The sequence below is a fragment of the Callorhinchus milii genome, unplaced genomic scaffold (genome assembly GCF_018977255.1).
Source record: "Callorhinchus milii isolate IMCB2004 unplaced genomic scaffold, IMCB_Cmil_1.0 Scaffold9, whole genome shotgun sequence".
NCBI classification, from domain to species: Eukaryota; Metazoa; Chordata; class Chondrichthyes; order Chimaeriformes; family Callorhinchidae; genus Callorhinchus; species Callorhinchus milii.
In genome coordinates, this window is record NW_024704750.1 from 2,811,805 (window position 1) to 2,832,316 (window position 20,512).

Consider the following 20,512-nt stretch of genomic DNA (forward strand, 5'->3'; position numbering starts at 1 on the left):
GATGCTATTTCCTCAACCAAAATGGTTAAGAGGCTGGTCAGAGAGGATTCACCTTCCCAGCCCGCCCCCCACTCCACCACCATCACCGCTTCCGAAATTGCTGTCATTTATTTAGTTATTTTGGGACGTCCTCCCGATGTGAAAGGCGTTACATAAAGGGTGGCCAAAAAGTCCTGATATCTACCCTGTCATCTAAAAGAAATATATATCATTTCTTTAAGACTTATTAGACATTGCAATGATATCACAACTTTTTGGTCACTCCGGTAAATATGAATGCAATTTGTTGTTGTTACTTTCATACACATAATCTTCCGTTTGCTTTCAATGATCAACGCTCCTCTGACAATTCCTCAGATGCTTCGTCGAAATTCAAAATGTCCCATCTTTTGCAGTTTTGCTCGGTCGGCCCCCCCCACCCCTCACCCCATCGTTTTCTTATTCTTTTCAAGGAGCCCAAACCTGGAATTTGTTCCCTCGCTTCCATCTACTCTTCTTATAACTTTACAGACTTTCAAAACAAACCGCCATTTCCTGTTGTACCCAGTCTCCTTTGCTGCCCTGCGCCAAGACCATTGACCTTCGTTGCAAAAATATTTACTCAAACTCAAGTGCGGAGTTTAGCTTTTGTGCGCCTTTGTGAGCTGGATTGGATGCAGTCTAATCCAGTCAACAATATCCCTTGTTTGCTTTGTTTGTCACCATGGCTCAGTTGGTAATACTCTCACCTCCAATAATGTGGATTTGAGACCCACATCAGGACTTTGTACTTACGGTTTGGGCTGAAACACCTGCACGATGCTGGGGGAGACCTGCATTGCTGGAGTTGCCGTCCTTCAGCTGAGATGTTAAAGCGAGGTCCTGTTTGCACGCTCTGGTGGATGTTAAAGGTCCCATGGCATTACTCCAAAAAGGGAAGGGAGGTCCTCTGATTATTCTGGCCAACAATCTCCCAGACAAAATCGGTCATTCACTTCACACTGGTGTGTGGGACATTGACTATTGGCAAATTGTCAATAGTCCTACACTTTACCGTAACTCCTTTGACGTTCTTTAAGACGTGTTAATATTCCACAGGGAAAGATTCAGAAGCAAAATACAGAGTTCACACATCAATCAATATTAACGAAGCCAAATTGAAGAATTTTTTTTATTGGAAACAGTTGTGTAAACTTGTTAGAGTCAGTTACAACTCTGTCGTATGAATGTACAGTATATACAGGGGTGTGGGGATGTGGAGGGAAGATGTCTGTTCTTATTAGGAGAGACATCACTGAGCTTTGTTTTAATACAAAGTACCTGAATCCAAAGTGAAATGATTCAAACCTACGACAAGACTCGAGGAAAAATCAGTGAACAGACCAAACAAATGCGTGGCTTTAATGCCATCTAATACCATTTAATGCCATCAAAAATGTAGTTTAAAAAATATTGCTGACGTCCCAGTTCAGCAGAGGTCTCTCGTCTTGAAGTGGTTTGTAAGTGACCCAATATATATTCATCGAAAAATGTGCATCTCTCTCTCTGCATTGGCACAAGTGACTTTGTATCCATACGGTACCTAATCTATAAATTTGTCACCATTACAATGCATCGTCTTTTTTCTTTCTCCGACTGTTTCTTGTACTAAAAATCCAGTATTAAGTAAAATTAAGTAGTATCATAAAGAATATTTGCTGGGCCACATGTCACACGCTTAGAATGGTCAGTTGCTTAAGACAATAGTTTCTGGATTGTGCACTCCCTCTGGAGCTTACGAGAATTGCTGGAGAAGAAATCTTACAGGATTGTTTTGTGTTCGCATTTGACCGCTCTACTTTGGCTCAAAGAATGTCACCTGGATTAAACAGAGAACAACGTCTCCGTTAGCTGATATCTTACGATAGCGTATTTTGCTTTCTCCAAGAGAGGTGGTTCACATTTCTTTTTAAATAATCTCGCGGTACAAGTGGAATTGAAGAACAGTGGTACGTTTGCATGGACCTTATACTGAACAGATTTAGTCATTAAAAGATTGTGCCCTTGAATAAAGTGATAAGATAACTGCTAATGTACCCTCTCCCTATAAATATCAGGGAATAGGCAGGCAAAACATCATACACATACAATATGAAACCCACATCAGACAGACTTCACGACAGGTCCACCAGAACTATATTTATAGGGAAGTGGCCCTTGTTGAACGGTGACAATATTCGGTTGCGAATATCCAGAACTTGACTCACTGGCACTGACTCAGAGGTAAGTTACGAGTAGAACGTTTGTAGTGGAGGATATTCAGAATAAAAGCAAGAGATTCTTTCCCTTAACGCAGCTTCCTTCTTCCATGACTGGCCTTAGACTCGGGGTGGTGAAGGCAGCAACGCAAAGTGTCAGGCACGCATTCTCGATCATGTCCCGTTGGCCCATTTTAACACAACTTGATGACAGTCTCCTCAAGGGATGTGTTGATGAGATGAGGCCTCGGTCCTACTGATAGCATTGGGACAGAGCCCGGGAGAACATGGCAGGTGAGAGGGAAAGGGACGTGTGTGTGTGTGTGTGTGTGTGTGGACTGTGTGTGTGTGGGGGGGGTGCGGGGGGGCTAGTTCCATGGACAAGCTTCAACATGTTGTATAAACAACCTATAAATAGCTCGTTTGAAAGCAGAAACGTTTAATATATCTTAAAATTAGCAACGTATAAAAAAAAAGAGATGCACTGTGCTATTGCACTAAGACTCTGGTAGAATTCAGTCACACGGGAGCTCTTTGATGGGTGGGTCTGTAGCTTCCTCTGTGTGGCTGATCTGTTTGTATAGAAACTGATAGTCTTTCCGTGGTTGGCTCCTCTGGAGGATGGACTTGAGGTTGTGAGGCACGGCCTCAGTCGCGAGCTGCAGACACTTCTCGTCCACGAGAACGAACAGGTGGTAGTCATCCGGGTCGGTCACCCCAAACTTCTCCGCGCACTGAACGCAGAGCTCCTCCGCCGTGCTCTCTGGCTTAATCGCAAACGTCTTCACGTCGCATCCGACATCCAGGAAGGACACGCTCAGGAAATCCTGCCAGTGACAGTGACAACAACAATAATAATGATAATAATCCTTGCATTTGATACAACGCCTTATCACGTCTTTGAGATGTCTCAAAGCGCTTCACAGGATACACTGTAACAACAACAACAACTTGGATTTATATAGCGCCCTCCACGCCGGACGGCGTCTCAGAGCGCTTCACAGTAACGGATCCCGGGGCCGAGCCGGGGGGAGGGAGGTCGAGCCAGGGGGAGGGGGCAGGGGGGGGAAAGTGACTAAAGGCGCAGTCGAAAAGAAAGGACTTCAGCTGAGACCTGAAAATGAGAAGGGATGGGGTGAGACGAAGGGAGTGAGGAAGGCAGTTCCAGAGCCTCGGGGCATAGTGGCTGAAGGCACGGCCGCCGAGGGTGGAGCGGAGGACTCGGGACGAGGAGGAGGCCAGACCCGGAGGAACGAAGGCAACGGGCACTGCTGTGAGAAGAGAGGAGGTCAGAGAGGTTGGGGGGTGCAGAGGAGTGGAGGGATTTGACGACAAGGGTGAGGATCTTGAAGTCGATCCTCTCTGGGACAGGCAGCCAGTGCAGTCTGGCCAGGACTGGGGTTATCGGGGACTGGAGTTTGGTGCGGGTGAGAATGTGGGCAGAGTTTTGAATGATTTGGATTTTATGGATGGTAGTGGAGGGGAGACTGGCGAGGAGGGCGTTGGAGTAGTCCAGCCAAGAGGTGACAAAGGCATGGACCAGGGTTTCAGCAGCTTTTGGGGAGAGGTATTGGCGTAGACGGGCAATGAGTCGGAGGTGAAAGAAAGTGGTGCTGGTGAGAGACTGGATGTGGGGGAGGAAGGATAATTGGGGATCGAACCTGAGGCCGAGGTTGCGTACAGGTTCAGAGAGCTTTAGGGGGAGGTCGGGTAGGTGGAGGAGGTGAGAACCATGAGATTTTAGACGTTGACGAGAGGCAAAGAGTATGGCTTCCGTCTTGTCAACGTTCAGCTGAAGGAAGTTTGCGCTCATCCAACCCCTGAGGTCTGACAGGCAGAACATCAGGGGACTGGGGGTCGCAAAAAGAGGTGGAAAAATAGAGTTGGGTATCATCCGCGTACATGTGTAAATGTACCCCATGTCTGTGGATGACATCCCCAAGAGGGAGCATGTAGATCAGAAAGAGGAGGGGGCCAAGGATGGATCCTTGGGGTACGCCACAGGTGACCGGGTGAGAGCGGGAGGAGAAGCTGTTGGTGCAGATGTACTGCTGGTGGTTTGTGAGGTAGGGCTCGAACCGGGCGAGTGCGGTCCCACTGAGGTGGATGACGGAGGAAAGGCGGTGGAGGAGGATGGCATGATCGGCTGTGTCGAACGCGGCGGAGAGGTCCAGGAGGACAAGGAGGCAGAGGGAACCCTGGTCACAGATAGAGAGGATGTCGTTTGTGACTTTCACAAGTGCAGTCTCTGTACTGTGAGCGGAAACCGGACTGGAGGGGTTCGAAGAGGGAGTGGGAGGAGAGGTGTGCGCGGAGTTCATTGGCAACAATGCGTTCTAGAACTTTTGAGAGGAAGGGCCGGTTAGAAATAGGGCAGTAATGGCTGGGGTTTGAGGGATCTCGGGAGGGTTTTTTCAGGAGGGGGCTGATGACAGCAGTTTTGAGGGGGGCAGTGACTGATCCGGAGGAGAGGGACTGGTTGATGATGTCAGCCAGTAGTGGGCAGAGGAGGGGGAGCTGGGTGACTAGTATACTGGTGGGGAGGGGGTTAAGGCAGCAGGTGGTGGGTTTCATGGAGGTGATGGTGGGTGAGAGGGAGGAGGGAGAGATGGGGAGGAAGGAATGTAGAATGGGGGTCGTGGTAGGAGCAGATGATGAGGAAGGAGAGGGGGACTGAGAGGGCGTGGTGGTGGGTTACAAGGGGCAGGTGGATGAGACTGCCTGGCGGATGTTGAGTATTTTAGATGAAAAGAAGTCCTTGACCTCCTCGCACTTGGCATTTGATATCAAGATTGAGGAGGCCTGAGGGGGGGCACGGAGGGGGTAGTGGGTGGTGGAAAAAAGGATTTTAGGGTTGTGTTTAGCCTCCAAGATGATGTTGGAGTAGAAGGCCGTTTTTGCGCGTGTAGCTATGGAGATGCTCGAGCCACAGTTGGTGGACTGTCAGGCCAGTTTTCTGCCATCTGCATTCGAGTAGCCGGGTTTGGGTTTTTTGGCGGCGGAGATGGTTGTTGTACCGGGGGGATCAGGTGGGTTTGGAGATGGTTCTGGATTTTAGGGGGACGAGTGAGTTGAAGGTGGAGGAGAGGCGATCATGGAGCAGCTGGATGGCTGCTTCAGGATCTCCGCGGGTGGAAGGCCAGAGGGATAGGATGTTTGATGATGAGAGGGCCTTTGTGAGGATCTCAGGGGGTAGCCTTTTCCAAGAGCGGTAGAGGATGGTTGATGGCTTGGTGGAGGAGAGAGGGATGTGAGAGGAGGAGATGAAAAAGTGGTCCAAGGTGGCCTTGTCCACTATGCTGAGGTCGGAAATGTCAAGGCCGTGGGTGATGAGAAGGTCAAGTGCATGACCACAGTTGTAGGTGGGTGAATTTATATGGAGGGTAAGGTTTAGGGAGGAGAGGAGGGCAGTGAAATCGGCAGAAGTGGTGCAAATCACCCATTATGAGCGGGTGCTCGGAGCAGAGGGACAGGGAAGAGAGGAGAGATGTCTTTGTGGAAGGAGCCGGGGGGCTTAGGGGGACGGTAGACAAGGAGGATTTTCAAAGGGAGAGAGGGGTGGAAGAGGGTGAGATGCTCGAAGGAGGGGAAGCAGCCAGAGGAGTAGGGGATGAAACCAAGGGAGGTTTTGGAAATGAAGGCCACCTCACTGCCACGTTGGTTTGGACGGGGGGTGTGGTGGAAGGTGTAGCTTGGAGGGGAGGCTTCCACTAGGGGGACGGGGTCATTGGGGGAGAGCCAAGACAAGACAAAGTGCTTGTCCAGGATGAGGTCGTGGATGGTGAGGGCTTTATTTGAGAGGCAACGGACATTTTGGAGGGAAATGCGGGTGGGTTTGCAGGAGGGGGGAGAGGGAGGAGAGAGTGGTGCGGAGAGGAGTTTGGGTTGAACAGGAGAGATGGTTGTAGAGGGTGATGTGAGTGAAAAGTTGGGGAGGGTACGTATGAGGGAGGGGGGAAGTTGGGTTTGCCTTAAGGAGGCGGTTTGAGTGGAGGGAGTGAGTGATGGGACACGTGGGGTTGCTGCTCTGGGACAGCCAGTGCCGGGAGCCACGATGGGCCCAGCGGAGGATGCCCAGGCTGGAGAGAGAGAAGGCGGGGAGGGCGGTGGGAGAGAAGGACAGAGGGGGAGTAGCAGATAGAGGGGGGTGGGAGGAGAGACATAGAGGGGGGCGGGAGGAGAGACATTTAGAGAGGAGGGGGAAACTTGCCCAACATTTCGCCCTGCCCGGGAATCAAACCCAGGTCCTCTCGCTTGCGAGGCGAGTGCTCTAACCACTGAGCTACAGGTCTCCAATGACCGGATAAAACACAAACACGCAAACTTAAAGCTCGCAAGGTTCGGAAGAAGAAAGCCCTTTCGGACCATTTGATCTCAACCTTCCAGAATACCCACCCTTCCCTCTTCTCATCTTTTTAAAAAATATCTATAAATCATTCCGGTATCTTAGCCTCAACCACCTTTCCTGGTAACCTGTTCCAGTTGTTAATTCACTCCCTGAAGAAAGAAATGCTTCCTGGTGTTGGAAGCCCTTTGCAACCCTTAACGTCAGTGTGAGAAATGGTTTTAAAAAGGGAATTTGATCGGTGTTTGGTTTTTTGAAAAATACGATATTGAGGAGGTCAGCGAGTGAGCAGGAGAGTGGGGTTAGACAAGGTGGTGGATAAAAGCACCAGCGATACTAGACTATCTGTACTTTGATCCTGTGAGCTATGCTATGTTATAAGATAGCATGCATGTACACACGCAAACACTTTCGTACGCATACATACACCCCCCCATCCCACCCCCCCCACACACACACAACATACGGGCGCCCACACACACACAACACACACGCGGGCAAATCTCAGATGTATCGCAGTTTAATTATAACACCTTCCTTGACCTGGCTCATTTGCCTATAAACTTCAGGAGGGACTGGTTGAGCTGAATGGCCTGTTTCTGTGCTGTAAATCTACTTAATTCATCTCCCTAACGTGACACTGACCTGCACTGATACTCTCGACATCTGCTTCATGTTCAGAGTCCTCCTCCTCTGCCACTCGTGGATCGAATCCTGCACCTCATGGCTGAGCTGCCGGGTGGCAGCCTGTTTGTCAAAGTGTTTAATGTGATGCAAAGCTCCGTACGTCGTCGTGAGGTAATAATATCCTGAAACGGAACAACCACCAGCAATAGATTTATATATATTTTTTTAAAACGCTGAATAAATTTAATGTGCCGTAACGTCAAGGTATCTGGGATGAGAGTCTGTTACTTTAATTTATCAGTGGCTGTGGTTCCGTTGATTTGTCTTCTTCTTTTTACCCCCTCTTCAATCTACCCCCGTTCCCCATCTGAAACCACTCGCTTATTCTTGCTGCCAGATGCCGCCCAAACCTCCCACATTCCCACTTCCTCCTCAAGTAAGTTTCTGTCTCCCTTTCAAACATCCCAATGAATTCTGCCTCCATAGCCTTCCAAGGCGACGCACTCCACAGCCCTCTGTGTGAGGAAATACTTTCTGACCTCCCTTCAATCCGCTTTAGCTCAACGTTTTGCGATGATGTTACTTCATAGTCCATATAAGGGGCGATAATCGAGCTCGTCATATAGCCTTCATCTTGATCAACAACAACAACAAAATTACATTTGTATGTAGCGTCTTTCACGTCGGGAGCACCTCCCAAGGCGCTGGACAGACAGAGTTATGATCGATCTGAGGGAGATCCTGTATGTCTCACAGCAAGATTCTCTTACGGAAACCAGCCCAAGATGGAAGGGAGGGCCCTGTGGTTTGCCAATTGAAGTAACTCAATAAAACAGATGGGGAGGTTTATCTTATCCACAAAAAAACTAAATAAACCAGCCACTTTGAATAGCCATTAGTTGGGGGTGTGTTTCAAGTCTGGCCCTTTGACCCCAGACAGGATGTGAGTGCTGTGGGTGGTTGTTGGATCCAAACAGACACAGAAAGAAGGGAGTTTAGTTGATACTGAAGCCTGCCGATGGGCTGATGGATCAAGCAAAATAATTGCAGAGGTCTGCTGACTCTATGGGGTGTGAGTGTGGGTCAGAATCAGTCAGCACTTCGGGACGTTCTCCTGACGTGAAAGGCTCTGCATCAAACACGAGGATTATTATCGTTATTATCAGGACTGTTAGAAATCCCTCTGCTCTTGAATTCAAGTCACCTTTGCGCGGGCCCCGGAGAACGAGAACGAAGCTTGCACTAACCATCGGTCTGCTGGTACGAGGGCATAAGTAAACCTGCGGCTTAATTCCTACCCTTGAATGCGAGACGAATGCCGTTGGATGTGTTTTGGTTTTATCTGACGTGCATTCCCAGCAATGGCCACCAAGTGGTGCAGTTGACACGAGCGCACGATGGACAACAGTCTGCGCCGGAGCAAAGCCATACGTACCCTCTCCCAGATGCAGAGAAGGATCCAGTAACTCCATCATGTACTCCACATCCAGAAACAGGGAGGTCAGGTTGCTCCTGGCCAGCACATACATCAGCACCGGGAGGAAGTCATCAGCCCCATGTACCTTTCCTAAAAGGAAAAGCAGAATTATAATCCAACAATAATCCTTGCCTTTGATATGGCGCTTTTCACGTCCTCGAGACGTCTCAAAGCGCTTCACAGAATAAACTGTAAAGTGAATTGACTGCATATTTTGTGGGCGAGACGCGGCAGCCAATTGCGCACAGCAGCGTCCCCACAAACAGCCGTGGGTTGAAGTGACCAATTTATTATTGTTTTCTTTTCTTGAGGGATTATTGTCAGGCGTGTGGAGTAAGGAAACCTGCCGGGAATCGAACCCAGGTCTCTCACTTGCAAACCGAACTGTCCTGTCACCAGTGAATTACCATCGCAGGCCTAAGATGATCGCTTTCCAAGGTCTTCGTTCAGCTTTGTTGTGCCTTCACAGTTTTTTGGGGGAGTTAAAAATCGCACAACACCACAGTATTTGAAAAGGGAAGGGAGTTTCTTCTGGTGTTGCAGCCAACAACCCTCCAGATGAATCAGTCATTCAACTCATGAATGTTTGTGGGGCCTCACTGATGCAAATAGCCACCACATTTACTTACAAAGAATTACCTTTACCAGTAATTGTAACACACACTCAGTATGTTTTGTCAGCGACTCACTGTGTATTTTGTGGGCGAAATGTGGCAGCCAACTTTTGATAAGGTGCTACATATATAGATATATATAGATATAAAAAATGAAACTGTTCTTTCTTGGACTAGGTGTCAGCCTGGCTCAGTCGATAGCATTTTCAATCTGAGTCAGAAGATTGTGCGTTCAATTGCTTGAAACGTCATCGGGGATTTTCAGGACACAACCTAGGCTGACACTCCAGTGCAATCCTGAGGGCTGTTTGTTCCCCCAGATGAGACATTAAACCAAGGTCCCGTTAAAGATGCAATGGCACTATTCGAGAAGAGATGGGAGCTTCCTCTTTGCTGTGTGCAAAATTGGTCACTGTGTTTACCACCCACCTAGCACAGCCCCAGAGCTGCACTGCAGTCTCAGGCCAGACTAAATGAGTTCAAAGTCCTGACTCACAACCTTCTGACTCAGGGGCACGAGTGCAGTCAATGACTCTGAGCCAGCCTGACACCAATAAATGATGCTAACTTAGGAAACTTAGAAAGGTTTTATTTCGGCAATTGCCTAAGCTTATCTAGTGGTGGTTTATAAATTCCTTTCTGTTCCACTGAACTCAGCGTCATGGGCCCAGATGATACCCCACATCACGTGGCAGCTTGAAACTAACGCCACACTGCACGCAACTGTAATAAAACAATAATAATAATCCTTGCATTTGATACAGCGCCTCATCACCTTCTCCAGACGTCTCAAAGCGCTTCGCAGGATATACCATAAAGTGAACCGACTGTGTGTTTTGTGGGCGAAACGCAGCAGTGAGAACAGAGACACTGTTGGTGTACCAGAGATGGGTGACTGAAATTCACTTTGAAAGTTCAGCTGCGCTCAAACCAGGCTGCGTTTGATTAAAAAAAAAGCAGATTGAGCCTCAGCGTTTGGGGATGTACAAGTCACTTGAAAAGAGCTATTAAAAGATGTGCAGGTCTCTGCCTCAGCCCGTCTGCAAAGCTATTTCTGCGGTACTTCCTGAGAAAATTAAAAACTGCTAACGGAGCACTTTGAAAAGAAACCTCATTTGGATCTCTTTTAGTTCCTTGCTTTTTTAATATATATTTATACATAATAGGTTCTGGGCTGTAAATGTGTAGCTTGAGGCTGACAAGAGACGTGATGTCCCCACTCTCCAGTTGGAATCAATGAACACAAGAACAACAACTTGAAATTAAAGTGCGCCCCTCACACAGGGCTACTGTCAGAGAGTTTGACCATTAGCATTCACCTGAACAGACCTCAATATAATGTCCCAACAGAAGTGTGGCACCTTTACCAATTGTAACCCTGCCCTCACTACCATCACGGGAGTGTAAGACTAAGCTATGAGCCCAAATACAGATGTGGGACTTGAACCTATGATATCCTGAGCTAGAGGTGAGAGTGCTACCAATTGAGCCACACTGAAACGCTAGAATATCTGGTGAGTAGAGCTCGAGATGGAGGGAACTGTCATTAAACCGAATCATGGAGCGAAGAAGGTATGTAATCAGCCTCCAAGAAGCGCACTGCTCAGAGAGCAATGGTGAACAGGTAACATTTGCGTAGTGGTTATTTACGAATGGAAATGTTTCACCACAGTCACCACCTCCCCAAGTAAGACATTGCATTTGCTGCTCATCGGATGCATCGCTGCTGGGAGTGTCACTTATTTTGACATCGTCTAATATAAAAATTATTATCTATCCATCAAAATAATTAATTTAATCACAAGGACACAGTAGACTTGCTCCACCACTCGTTCCACTCTTCATCACTTTGTGGAGTCCTGTAGCTCAGTGGTTAGAGCACTCGCTTTGCAAGTGAGAGACCTGAGTTCAATTCCAGGCAGAGGGCGAAACCTTGGGCAAGTTTCCTTACTCCACACAGAGCCTAATAATAATCCCTCCAAAACCAAAAACAATAATAAATTGGTCATTTTCAATCCACGACTGTTTGTGGGACATCGCTGTGCGCAATTAGCTGCCGCGTTCGCCCACAAATATACAGTCAATTCACTTTACAGTATATTCTGTGAAGCGCTTTGGGACGTCCTCCCGACGTGAAAAGCGCTATATCAAATGCAAGGATTATTATTATTATTATTATTATTCATCAGGAAAACACATCAAAGGAAATACATCCGTCTAAACCAACGACTTGTGAACACTCAATCAACCAGAGTGTTACATTGGGGGGGGGGGGAAACCATCCATAGTGTCACTACAGGAGGTTACAGGGTGACTCTTAATAGCAGCTTCTGCTGGTCACAGGCAACCTGTCCCTCTGATGGCGTGAACTCTACTCCCATTGTAATAGGGTTCTGCTTATCAACAAGAGTTGCTACTTGTGACATTGCCAGTCTCAATTGGAGGCTTGCTATGATTTGATCTATATAAGTGTCCCATGCAGCTTCACAGGCAAATGCTGTCAATTTGCAGCGACTGTGCTCTTGTAGGCAGACATGACAGCTGATTTGCAAGCGCACAGCAAAGTCCCGCAATCAGCCACGGAATGAATGATCAGTTTTTCCTGGAGGATTGCCGACTATCATCCGGGTGAGGATGGGATCTTTAACGTCCAACCGAGAGGGCAGATGGGAACTCAGCTTAATGTCTCATCCGAAGCATGGAATCTCTGCCCTCGCACTGCGTTGGACAATCATCATCATCAACAACAGCAGGTTGCATTTATATAGCACCCTCATGCAGGGTAGTGTCCCAATGCGCTTAACCTGACTTTGACCCTCTTGAACAAAAAGTACCGCCAAAAAGGGGGTTAATTCTAGATCAGGATGGATCAGCACCAGGGGGCAAATTGCTACCGAGGAATCTGAGGTGAAACAGTACTCTTTATGTGAAGCACAATGTAGCTTTTAAAGCGTATTCCAGTCAGTCCGTGAAGACAAGCTACTCTTTGTAAGCCAACGATATCCATCTCTTGCCTCAAAAGCCAGGCTGATATTTTTAGTTTGCCGGACACGGTTTCTTTTTCTGCTTTGAGAAGGAAAATATCAAAGAGAAACTGAAGTCCAGTGAGAGTACAATGATGTTCAAAGTACTCCCAGCAGAACCGGAGAAAATTAAAAAAAAAACTAAGACAGAAGATATTTACTGTAAACGAGGTCCTTGGGTTTCTTTTTCGTTTGCTCAGGCACATGTCCGACTCAAATCTCTTTCAGCGCCAGTGATGCCTTGGGACGTCCTCCCGACATGAAAGGCGCTACACAGATGTAATTTTGTTACGTATCAAAGGGTTTTTCATAATGTGACTATCAACGACTTGGACATATAGCGGCCGTCACAAAGAACTAAACCTTGAAGCACCTCACGGCGATGATGGGGATCATCGAGTGAGGAGGAAAAGACCAGGAATTTGAGGGTTTGACCAAAGGCACGGGTCCAAAACAAATGTTTGTCTAGCCGTCAAGTTTGCTAATGTGGGCTCTCTGGGTTTGATTCTCGGCAGGAAGAAATGTCGGGCAAGTTTCCTTGCTCCACGCACCTCTGTTGACCTAGCAGTAAGTAGGAACCTGGTTGTTAGTCGGTTGGTGGATCGCTTTTCCGGGGTTAATAATTCCTTCAAAATCACTAAAAATAATTTGGTCGCTCAATCCACCACCGTTTTAGGACGCTGCTGTGCGCAATTGGCTGCCACGTTTCCCCCCACAAAACATACAGTCAATTCACTTCACAGTATATTCTGCGAAGCGCTTTGAGACGTCTCGAAGACATGGTAAGGTGCTATATCAAACGCCAGGGATTATTATTGTTATTTATTATTATTATAACAAAATACCGGAAGGAAAAATTGAAACGTCGTCACGATGTAACAGCAAACGTCAAAAAAAAAAAAGAATTGTAATGTAAATGATTACCAGGGTTTCCAGCAGACATCGAATCGTAAATCAGCTTGCAGAACTTGAGCAAGTAGTTGACCTTCTTGTCTGGTGAATAGGCCTGGTGCATGGCAGTGAACTTCTGTTGTATTTTCTCCAGCAGACTGACTTCAGGCACGCAGGTGGTCACCCCCAACTCTGTGGTGGTCGTATTCTGCACAATCTGCTGGTTCTCCTTCAGAAGCTTCAAGGTGCCGTTCCTGGAGTGGATTTCCTTCAGCTGCGAGTTAACCTGCTCCTTCAAGGGCTTGAGCACACACTTGCACAGTGCTGCCTCCACCACGGCCTCTGAAGCAGGAGAAAGAAAAGGGAACAGGGTTTGCGTACATCACAGGGTAGGGTGGTCGTAGTTTAGTCAAGCAATGGGGAAGCTTGACAGGCAGTGTTTTCAATGGCAAGTTTTGCCAGGGGTGGCGGGAGGTGGGGGGTGGCGGGGGGGGGGTGGGGGGGTTGATTCACTTTAAAGTATATCCTGTGAAGTGCTTTGAGACGTCTCGAAGATGTGATAAGGCGCTACATATAAAATGCAAGGATTATGATTATTATTATTGTTATTAACAACACAGCGAAATCTATTCATTTATTCAATTGAAAGAAATTTACTTTGGAGCCAACTTGTTGGGAGTGCAACTCTATGTTTTTCTGGTCCTTGTACATTTCTATGTTCCTATAAAATAAGGATTTAAGTTTAAAGAAATGTGAAGGCATTGTGAACAGATCACTTCCCCCAATGGTCCAGAATAATTATTTTAGGCCACAATTTGTTCAGTTGTGACAATTTGCACAGAGACTCTTTGCGTTTCAAAGCATTTCACAGGATTTGATGTAAAGTGTAGACTGTATATTTTGCAGCAGCCAATTTTACACAGGAACGTAATTTCTTGTTGTAGCTATTGTTTTCAAAGGGGAATTAAAAAGAAACGAAAAGTGAGTTTTTACCTAACTTTTCTTCGGATTGATAAAATTGATCCACCACTGACTTCAGCTCTGTGCTCTGCAACAGGTAACTTTTCAGCTGGGTCATCATCTGACGGATTTCCTGTAGCAGCTCCGTGCTGGAGGTCTGGTTCCCCAGCGTCTCCAACGTGTAGGTTTTGTAGTCCTGGACCAGGTGGCCAAAGTAAGACTCTTTCTCCTGAGCAAGTACCGTTATCCTCTTCTGGATCTTCCTGTCCGTCGAACGAAAGGCGTTGAAAACGTTGCTCAGAGTCACTATGGACAGTCGGTTCTTGGCCTTGTCTAAGATGATGGAGTGGCGCTTGTTCTTGGAGCGCGATGGAGATGTCACAGTCTCCAGCTCTTCCTCTGTGCTGCTCGTGGAGTAGGAATCTGGCTCTGAGACAGGGGTCATTTGATTATTTTCAGTCGAGTAAAGGGACCCGTCAGACAGCTTGAAATTGGTGAGGTTCCCGGAGTCCACGCATTCACTCCTGATAGGGGTCGAGGGGCCCATTAAACTCCGTGCTGAGGAGTTAGAAGTGTCAGGCAACTGAACATTTAGTTCACCCGTCTTTTCGTCGTCTGCCTCTTTGATTTCCTGTCCTTCCAGAATACATTCTCCTCGAGTCTTCTGCCAGTCCCAGCCGACCTGCCTGGACATCTTTTTTCTTCTCGGAGGTGCGACAGGCACAGGTTGACCTGAGCTGTTCCTCTTCTGCTCGACTCCGGGTGCCCCCGAGGAGATGTTGTTCGGGCTTTCAGGAACAGCGCTCAGTGTTTCTGCGTGCGGCTCACGTCGGTCATCCGCTTTAAGGTCGATGAGGTCCTCCACTGGCAGCGTCCTGCTGTTCTCAGACTGCAAACTGTTCTCCGCATTTTTAGCACTACACATCTCTTCTTCGGAAACTCGTGTGACCTCCTCAGTCTTGTTGTCGCTAGCTTCTATGTACAGCTTTTCTGACAGACGGCGCCTGGGCGGTATTGGAGGAAGTCTGAAATAACTCTGAGTTTTGCCACCGTCTGCGTTGATTTCGATCTCTTTGCCCCCTCTACCCGGCTCCTCACTCTGCTCCGCTAACCTAACGTCACTCTTCAGGACTTTGATTTCTTCACTCAATAGCCTCGGCCTCTCACCATTCGTGTTCCTCTTGTCACCTTTACAGCTGCCGGACAGTGCAGAAAGCACTTCCGTCGGCTTTGGCCGGGGAGGGAGCGGGGGAGCTCTCTTGCTCTTGAGACCCATATTGATTCCGAAGTTTGAACTTTGGGCAGAGGGCGGTGAAGATGGTGGTGAACTCGGTGGAGAAAAAGAAGGGGCAGCGCTGCAGTATTCTTTGATGAACACTGGATTGACAAACCACAACTTATCATTTCCGACTGACAGCTCAATCTCACATGAGCATTGCCTTTTGTCTGTGGGGAAGCACGAGTTGGATTTCTGGCTGTGGGTTTGGCTGTCAGTGACATTCAAGCCTTTGGCTATCGAGGAACTTCCTTCCCTGAACCTTCTGTTCACGTCTGAATTCCAGAACTCTAACGGGGAGAACACAACACACAGGGAACCTTTTATTCAAAGGTAAGGTAAATAGGAGTAAATGAGGTGATCTACCAATAGATATTTTTAGTGGATTAATGTTGACTTGTTCCCAATTAAACATTAATGTGCATCCAAGTTATTAAATGAAGTTCTCAAGTTAAACTGTAGCATTTCTATTGGAATCTACATTGGAACTTTTTGTGCTCATTTCGATTAATTATTACCCAAACTGTGGCAGATTCAGGGAAATACCTATTTTCCTGGGGCAGTTGGGTTCTGCATCCGTGCAGCTCCCTCAGTTATGGTGAAGCGATCAGTATTATACGGTGAATTGCTAGCTCTCAGGAGCAGGCAGCCCTGTCACGGAAATATTAAGCGGAAACTATAAATATGACACTTTTCCCCCAAAAATGTAAAAATCAGAAGCTTGTTCTGCCCTCTCTTGTCCGTTCCACCGAAGGAGATGATACAGATGTCACAATTTCAGATGCATCGAGTGGCAATGCAACTGAAATGCTGAGCATTATAACAACACTGAACTGAGGACGGGTGATTCTGTTCCAACCGCTACACCTACAGTGTATCATACACATCAATTTTATTTTACAGCATCGTAACACCACTTAAGGTAAAGCGTACCTATTCCCAGGTGTGAAACAATATCCAGTTCCTCAGAGTTAGTGGCTCCTGCTATGGCCAGGGGCAAGGCTAACGTAGTTGGCAACACATCTCTGCAATCACAAGAAACAGGTACACAAGTGAGTCTTTCCAGTTAGATACAGTGGTGATGGGTAATAAGACATGAAGTACTGAACAACAACAGCAACAAATTAAATTTACACAGCGCCTTTCACCTTGGAAGGATATCCCAAGGTGCTGGACAGTCAGGGATTTGGACCTGAGCGGGGGTGGGTGGGGGAGTGGGCTGGTGGGGGGAAGGGATAGGATCAAGAAGGGTGGAGGTCGGGGAGGATAGGGGTAGGAGGGTGACCAAAGGCGCGATCGAAGATCAGGGTCCTGAGATGTGCCTTGAAGGAGGGAAGGGAGGGATCGAGGTGAAGGGAATGGGGTATGAAGTTCCATAGGGTGGGGGCAGAGAAGCTGAAGGCCCGATCGCTGACAGTGGGGCAAGCTGGGCGGGGGACATGGAGCAGGCCGGAGCCCGCTGAGCGGAGTGAGCGGAATTGCAGTCTCAACACCGTGATAAGGCGCTTTATCAAATGCAATGATTATTATTATTGTTACTAGCGAGAGTCAGTGTTTCAGTCAGCACCCTGCTCCTGTCATTAACTATCCTTTGGGTCAAGAAAAACTTCCTGGCGTCTGTTTTTTCTGAAATTGCCCGTAGCAACTTTTAAACCCACGTGCTCTTGTGCTCCTCCATTAGTACATCTTCGCATATTGTCCAGAAGCTCACCTGCTTACACAGTAAAATGCCACCATTTTGAAGATATCTTCAAATACCAATAAAGATCCATCCAGGTGCATGACTGAAAGGAAGAATGAAGAGTCTTTAAAGCGTTGGAATCGACTGCGATAATCTACACATCATTGGCAAAATGACAACTCAAACACTGTTACTGTTATCCCACAGCAAAGCTCAGCAACAACAACAACGATGACAACGATGACAGCCGGGGGGAAAGGGACGGGGGAGGTGACCGTAAGCACGACCAAAAGGAAAGTTCTTTAGGTGGGACTTGAAGATGGGGAGGGAGGAGGGGGCAAGGCGGAGGGTTTGAGGGAGAGAGTGACAGAGCTTCAGGGAGGAGTGGCTGAAGGTTCAGAGGGGATGAGGGATGGACAGGAGGCCGGAGCCAGCCGAGCGGAGGCAGCGGGTGGTGTAGTGGTGGTGTAGTGTGGCAGGTCGGAGAGGTAAGGAGGTGCCAGGGCATGAAGGGGATCTGAAAACAAGTGAGAGGATCTTGAAATCGATCCGTTCGGAATTTGGGAGCCAGTGGAGCCTGGAAAGGACTGGTGTGATGGAGGTACATCTCTAACTAGGGTGCTCCGAGATGCTGCTCCACATGAAAGGGCACTATATAAATGCAAGTTGTCGTCTGTGTTATATCTATATTCACTTTCAGTTCATTCTGTAACTAAATTCACGTATACACTTGTATTCTCCCTTGCTCGCTTTCTAATTGACTATGTTCCTCATACATTATACTGGGTTTCAGTTCCTTCTTCCTAAATATTATAACTTTTTGATGGTTGTACTTTAAGTGCTTTTTTTATATATATATAAAGGTGGTTTTACGTGTGATGTGAACTCCCTCACATGCAGAAGAGAGACACCAAAAAAAAGGAAACAGAAGAGATTTGACAGTTCTGGTGTGCGCTTTGGGATGTCCTCATGATGTGAAAAGCGCAATGCAAATGGAAATTTGTTGTTGTTGGTGTTGTTGTGGTTGTTGCAGAGTTCCTCCTTGCTGGAGAGATGGTCTTCACTTGCCTACACACAGGGAAATACAGCTTCGAGCTTGCAAATGGCAAGACATTGGGAATCCGACCATGACCTTCTGCTAGAATTTATCTAGTGAATCCTCTCAATTTCTCTACTTTGTCTGTTCTTACTGCCTCCACATCTCAGGATCTCAGCTCTGCCAAATGCACTCCAGCCTCCCTACACTCATCAGCATCGCTGCATTTCCTCTCAGTTAATCCTGTAAGCCAAAGCCCTCATGTGTAGGGTGGTCCTAGCTGGACAAGCAGCAGGAACGCTTGCCAGACAGTTCTCTTAATGGCAAGCTATGTCGTTTTAGCTGGTTAGACTCCATTAGTTACCCCAACGCACACTCTGGGGTCCTACTTTGATGGGCAAAGCTGGTTAGTCAGGACTTCGACCATCTAGATTTGGAGACTGAACTCTGAATGAGACTGAATTGGTCAATGACTAACAAAGCTCAATGCAGTCAGAGATCCCCTTTCTTGTCAGCTTTCAATAACACGCTATCCTTTGGTTAGTACTTTAGGACCTTGCCGTGTGCAAATAGGTTCTTAGTAAAATCCTGTGAAGCACTTTGAGACGACTCGACACACACTGCGGGGATTATCATAACTGAGTGCTACCAACTCACTTCCAATCGAAGAGTTTGTGAGTATCATGTGCTTGTTGTGGTTTCTGGGCAGTCTACTCTGGCTACTACACTGCAGGATGTGATCTCATGGGCCAAAACAGAGGCAACAAGACACTTGGCAGAATGGCAGAATCAGTCAAGGCAATTCTCCCACAGATGTAAAGCAGGAAAAAATACAAAGAGCAAAAGGGGAAACTGCCTTGCAGACGGCAGTGGTTGAACACAAACGAGAAAGAGGACATTCTGTGCTGAATGTTCGTAAAGTACCAACTCTTGTAAAGTGCAGCGAGAGAGAGAGACAGAGATAGAGAGAGAGCAGAGTAGATTGAACACCCACCCCCAACCGTTGGTGATTTCCAGTGTGGTTTCACACCACTTGAAACATGCGTATCGGTTGTCGTAGCAACTCAGAGGTGGTCGCTGAGCCCTGAAAGGAGTTTTATTTAAAAAAAACGGAACTAATCTTTCTTCCACTTTCTTTTGGTTGATCTTTGTCTTTCAGTGTTGCTTAATTGCTATATAATGGTCAATATACACAGCCAATTCACTTTACAGTGGATCCTGTGAAACGCTTTGAGACGTCTCGAAGACGTGATAAGTTGCTATATCAAATGCAAGGATTATTATTATTATTACTACTACACAGAAAACTGTCTACCTGTCAACCACCACCCCAAACCCAACCACCATCCCAAAGTTTGTCGGACAATTCTTTTTGCGGGACAACCCTGGGCGCAAATTGGCCCCTGCGTTCGCCTACAAAACACACAGTTGCTCCGCTTTACAGGAAATTTTGTGAAGCGCTATTGTGCCTTAGCGCTGGGCGGGCATTTCTGAAACCGAGGCCTTATGGTTAGCAAATATCCTGAATACCAAGCGGCTTCGTATGATCATTGAGCACAATAACGATCGCTGCATTTGGGTCGCGGGAGTTAAGAAGCATAAATAATCCTCATTGTAAGTTAAGCAGCCCTGTTCAGCGCAGTCGAGCACGATGACATAAAAACTAGTGAACTAGCAAATGAAGAATGATCCTGCTCATATTCTGTGCCTGGCAACAGCGCAGCCTAAGCACACACTGCAGAAATGTTAAACCCAGGTCCCCTCTCTCTGTTCATGCAGATGTTAAAGATCCCTGAACGCTACTTGAAAAGAGAAGGAAGTTTCTCCTGGTGTCTCAGTGGACAATCTCCCCCCCACCCCAATAAAATTGGTCATTCACTTCATGGCTGTTTGTGAGACGTTTATGTGTGCAAATTGGCTGCCGTGTTCGACTGCAGAATCTACAGTGACTACACCTTGCAGCAAATCCTGTGAGACGCTTTTCGAGACATTTTGATGAAATGCACGGTGCAATATCAAATGCAAGGATTAAATTAGATTAGTTGCGTGATCAGGCTGCCGTTCAATTTAATTGGGTGAAGCATTCATCTCACACTGTGTGTTTCATTCCCAATATGGTGTGATGGTGTAAGTCAACGGATGCATTTAGTCACATACAGTGGACCCTGTGCTGAGAATAGTGAAGGGAAAAAAGACAGAGGTGAGGGGAAAAGAATGGAGGCCAGATCCAAAAAAGCTTTTGGCTGATGTTAGTCTAACTCCGCACCGGAGCTGGAAAGTGGCCATTTTGTGTGATGCTCTGATGATGCTGTTAATCATTGATTGCTTGAAACTGAAGAGTTTGGTTGGATGTGTAAAACAACAAT

The 20,512-nt window shown here is 47.2% G+C and overlaps 1 protein-coding gene across 2 annotated transcripts in view; it reads right to left on the bottom strand.

Annotated features, from left to right (window-relative positions):
• Positions 1 to 1,136: 1,136 nt before the first annotated feature.
• LOC103185393 (ras and Rab interactor 3) overlaps positions 1,137 to 20,512 on the bottom strand; it is a 33,552-nt gene continuing 14,176 nt past the window's right edge. For both annotated transcript variants that reach the window (XM_007903854.2, XM_007903853.2), the window contains 7 exons: positions 17,141 to 17,213; positions 16,363 to 16,454; positions 14,187 to 15,719; positions 13,227 to 13,535; positions 8,624 to 8,755; positions 7,207 to 7,370; positions 1,137 to 3,043 (listed from right to left, as the gene is read on the bottom strand). In XM_007903854.2, coding sequence (XP_007902045.2) covers positions 2,732 to 3,043; positions 7,207 to 7,370; positions 8,624 to 8,755; positions 13,227 to 13,535; positions 14,187 to 15,719; positions 16,363 to 16,454; positions 17,141 to 17,213 — 2,615 coding nt within the window. In that variant the 3' untranslated portion in view covers positions 1,137 to 2,731. The remainder of the gene's footprint in view (positions 3,044 to 7,206; positions 7,371 to 8,623; positions 8,756 to 13,226; positions 13,536 to 14,186; positions 15,720 to 16,362; positions 16,455 to 17,140; positions 17,214 to 20,512) is intronic.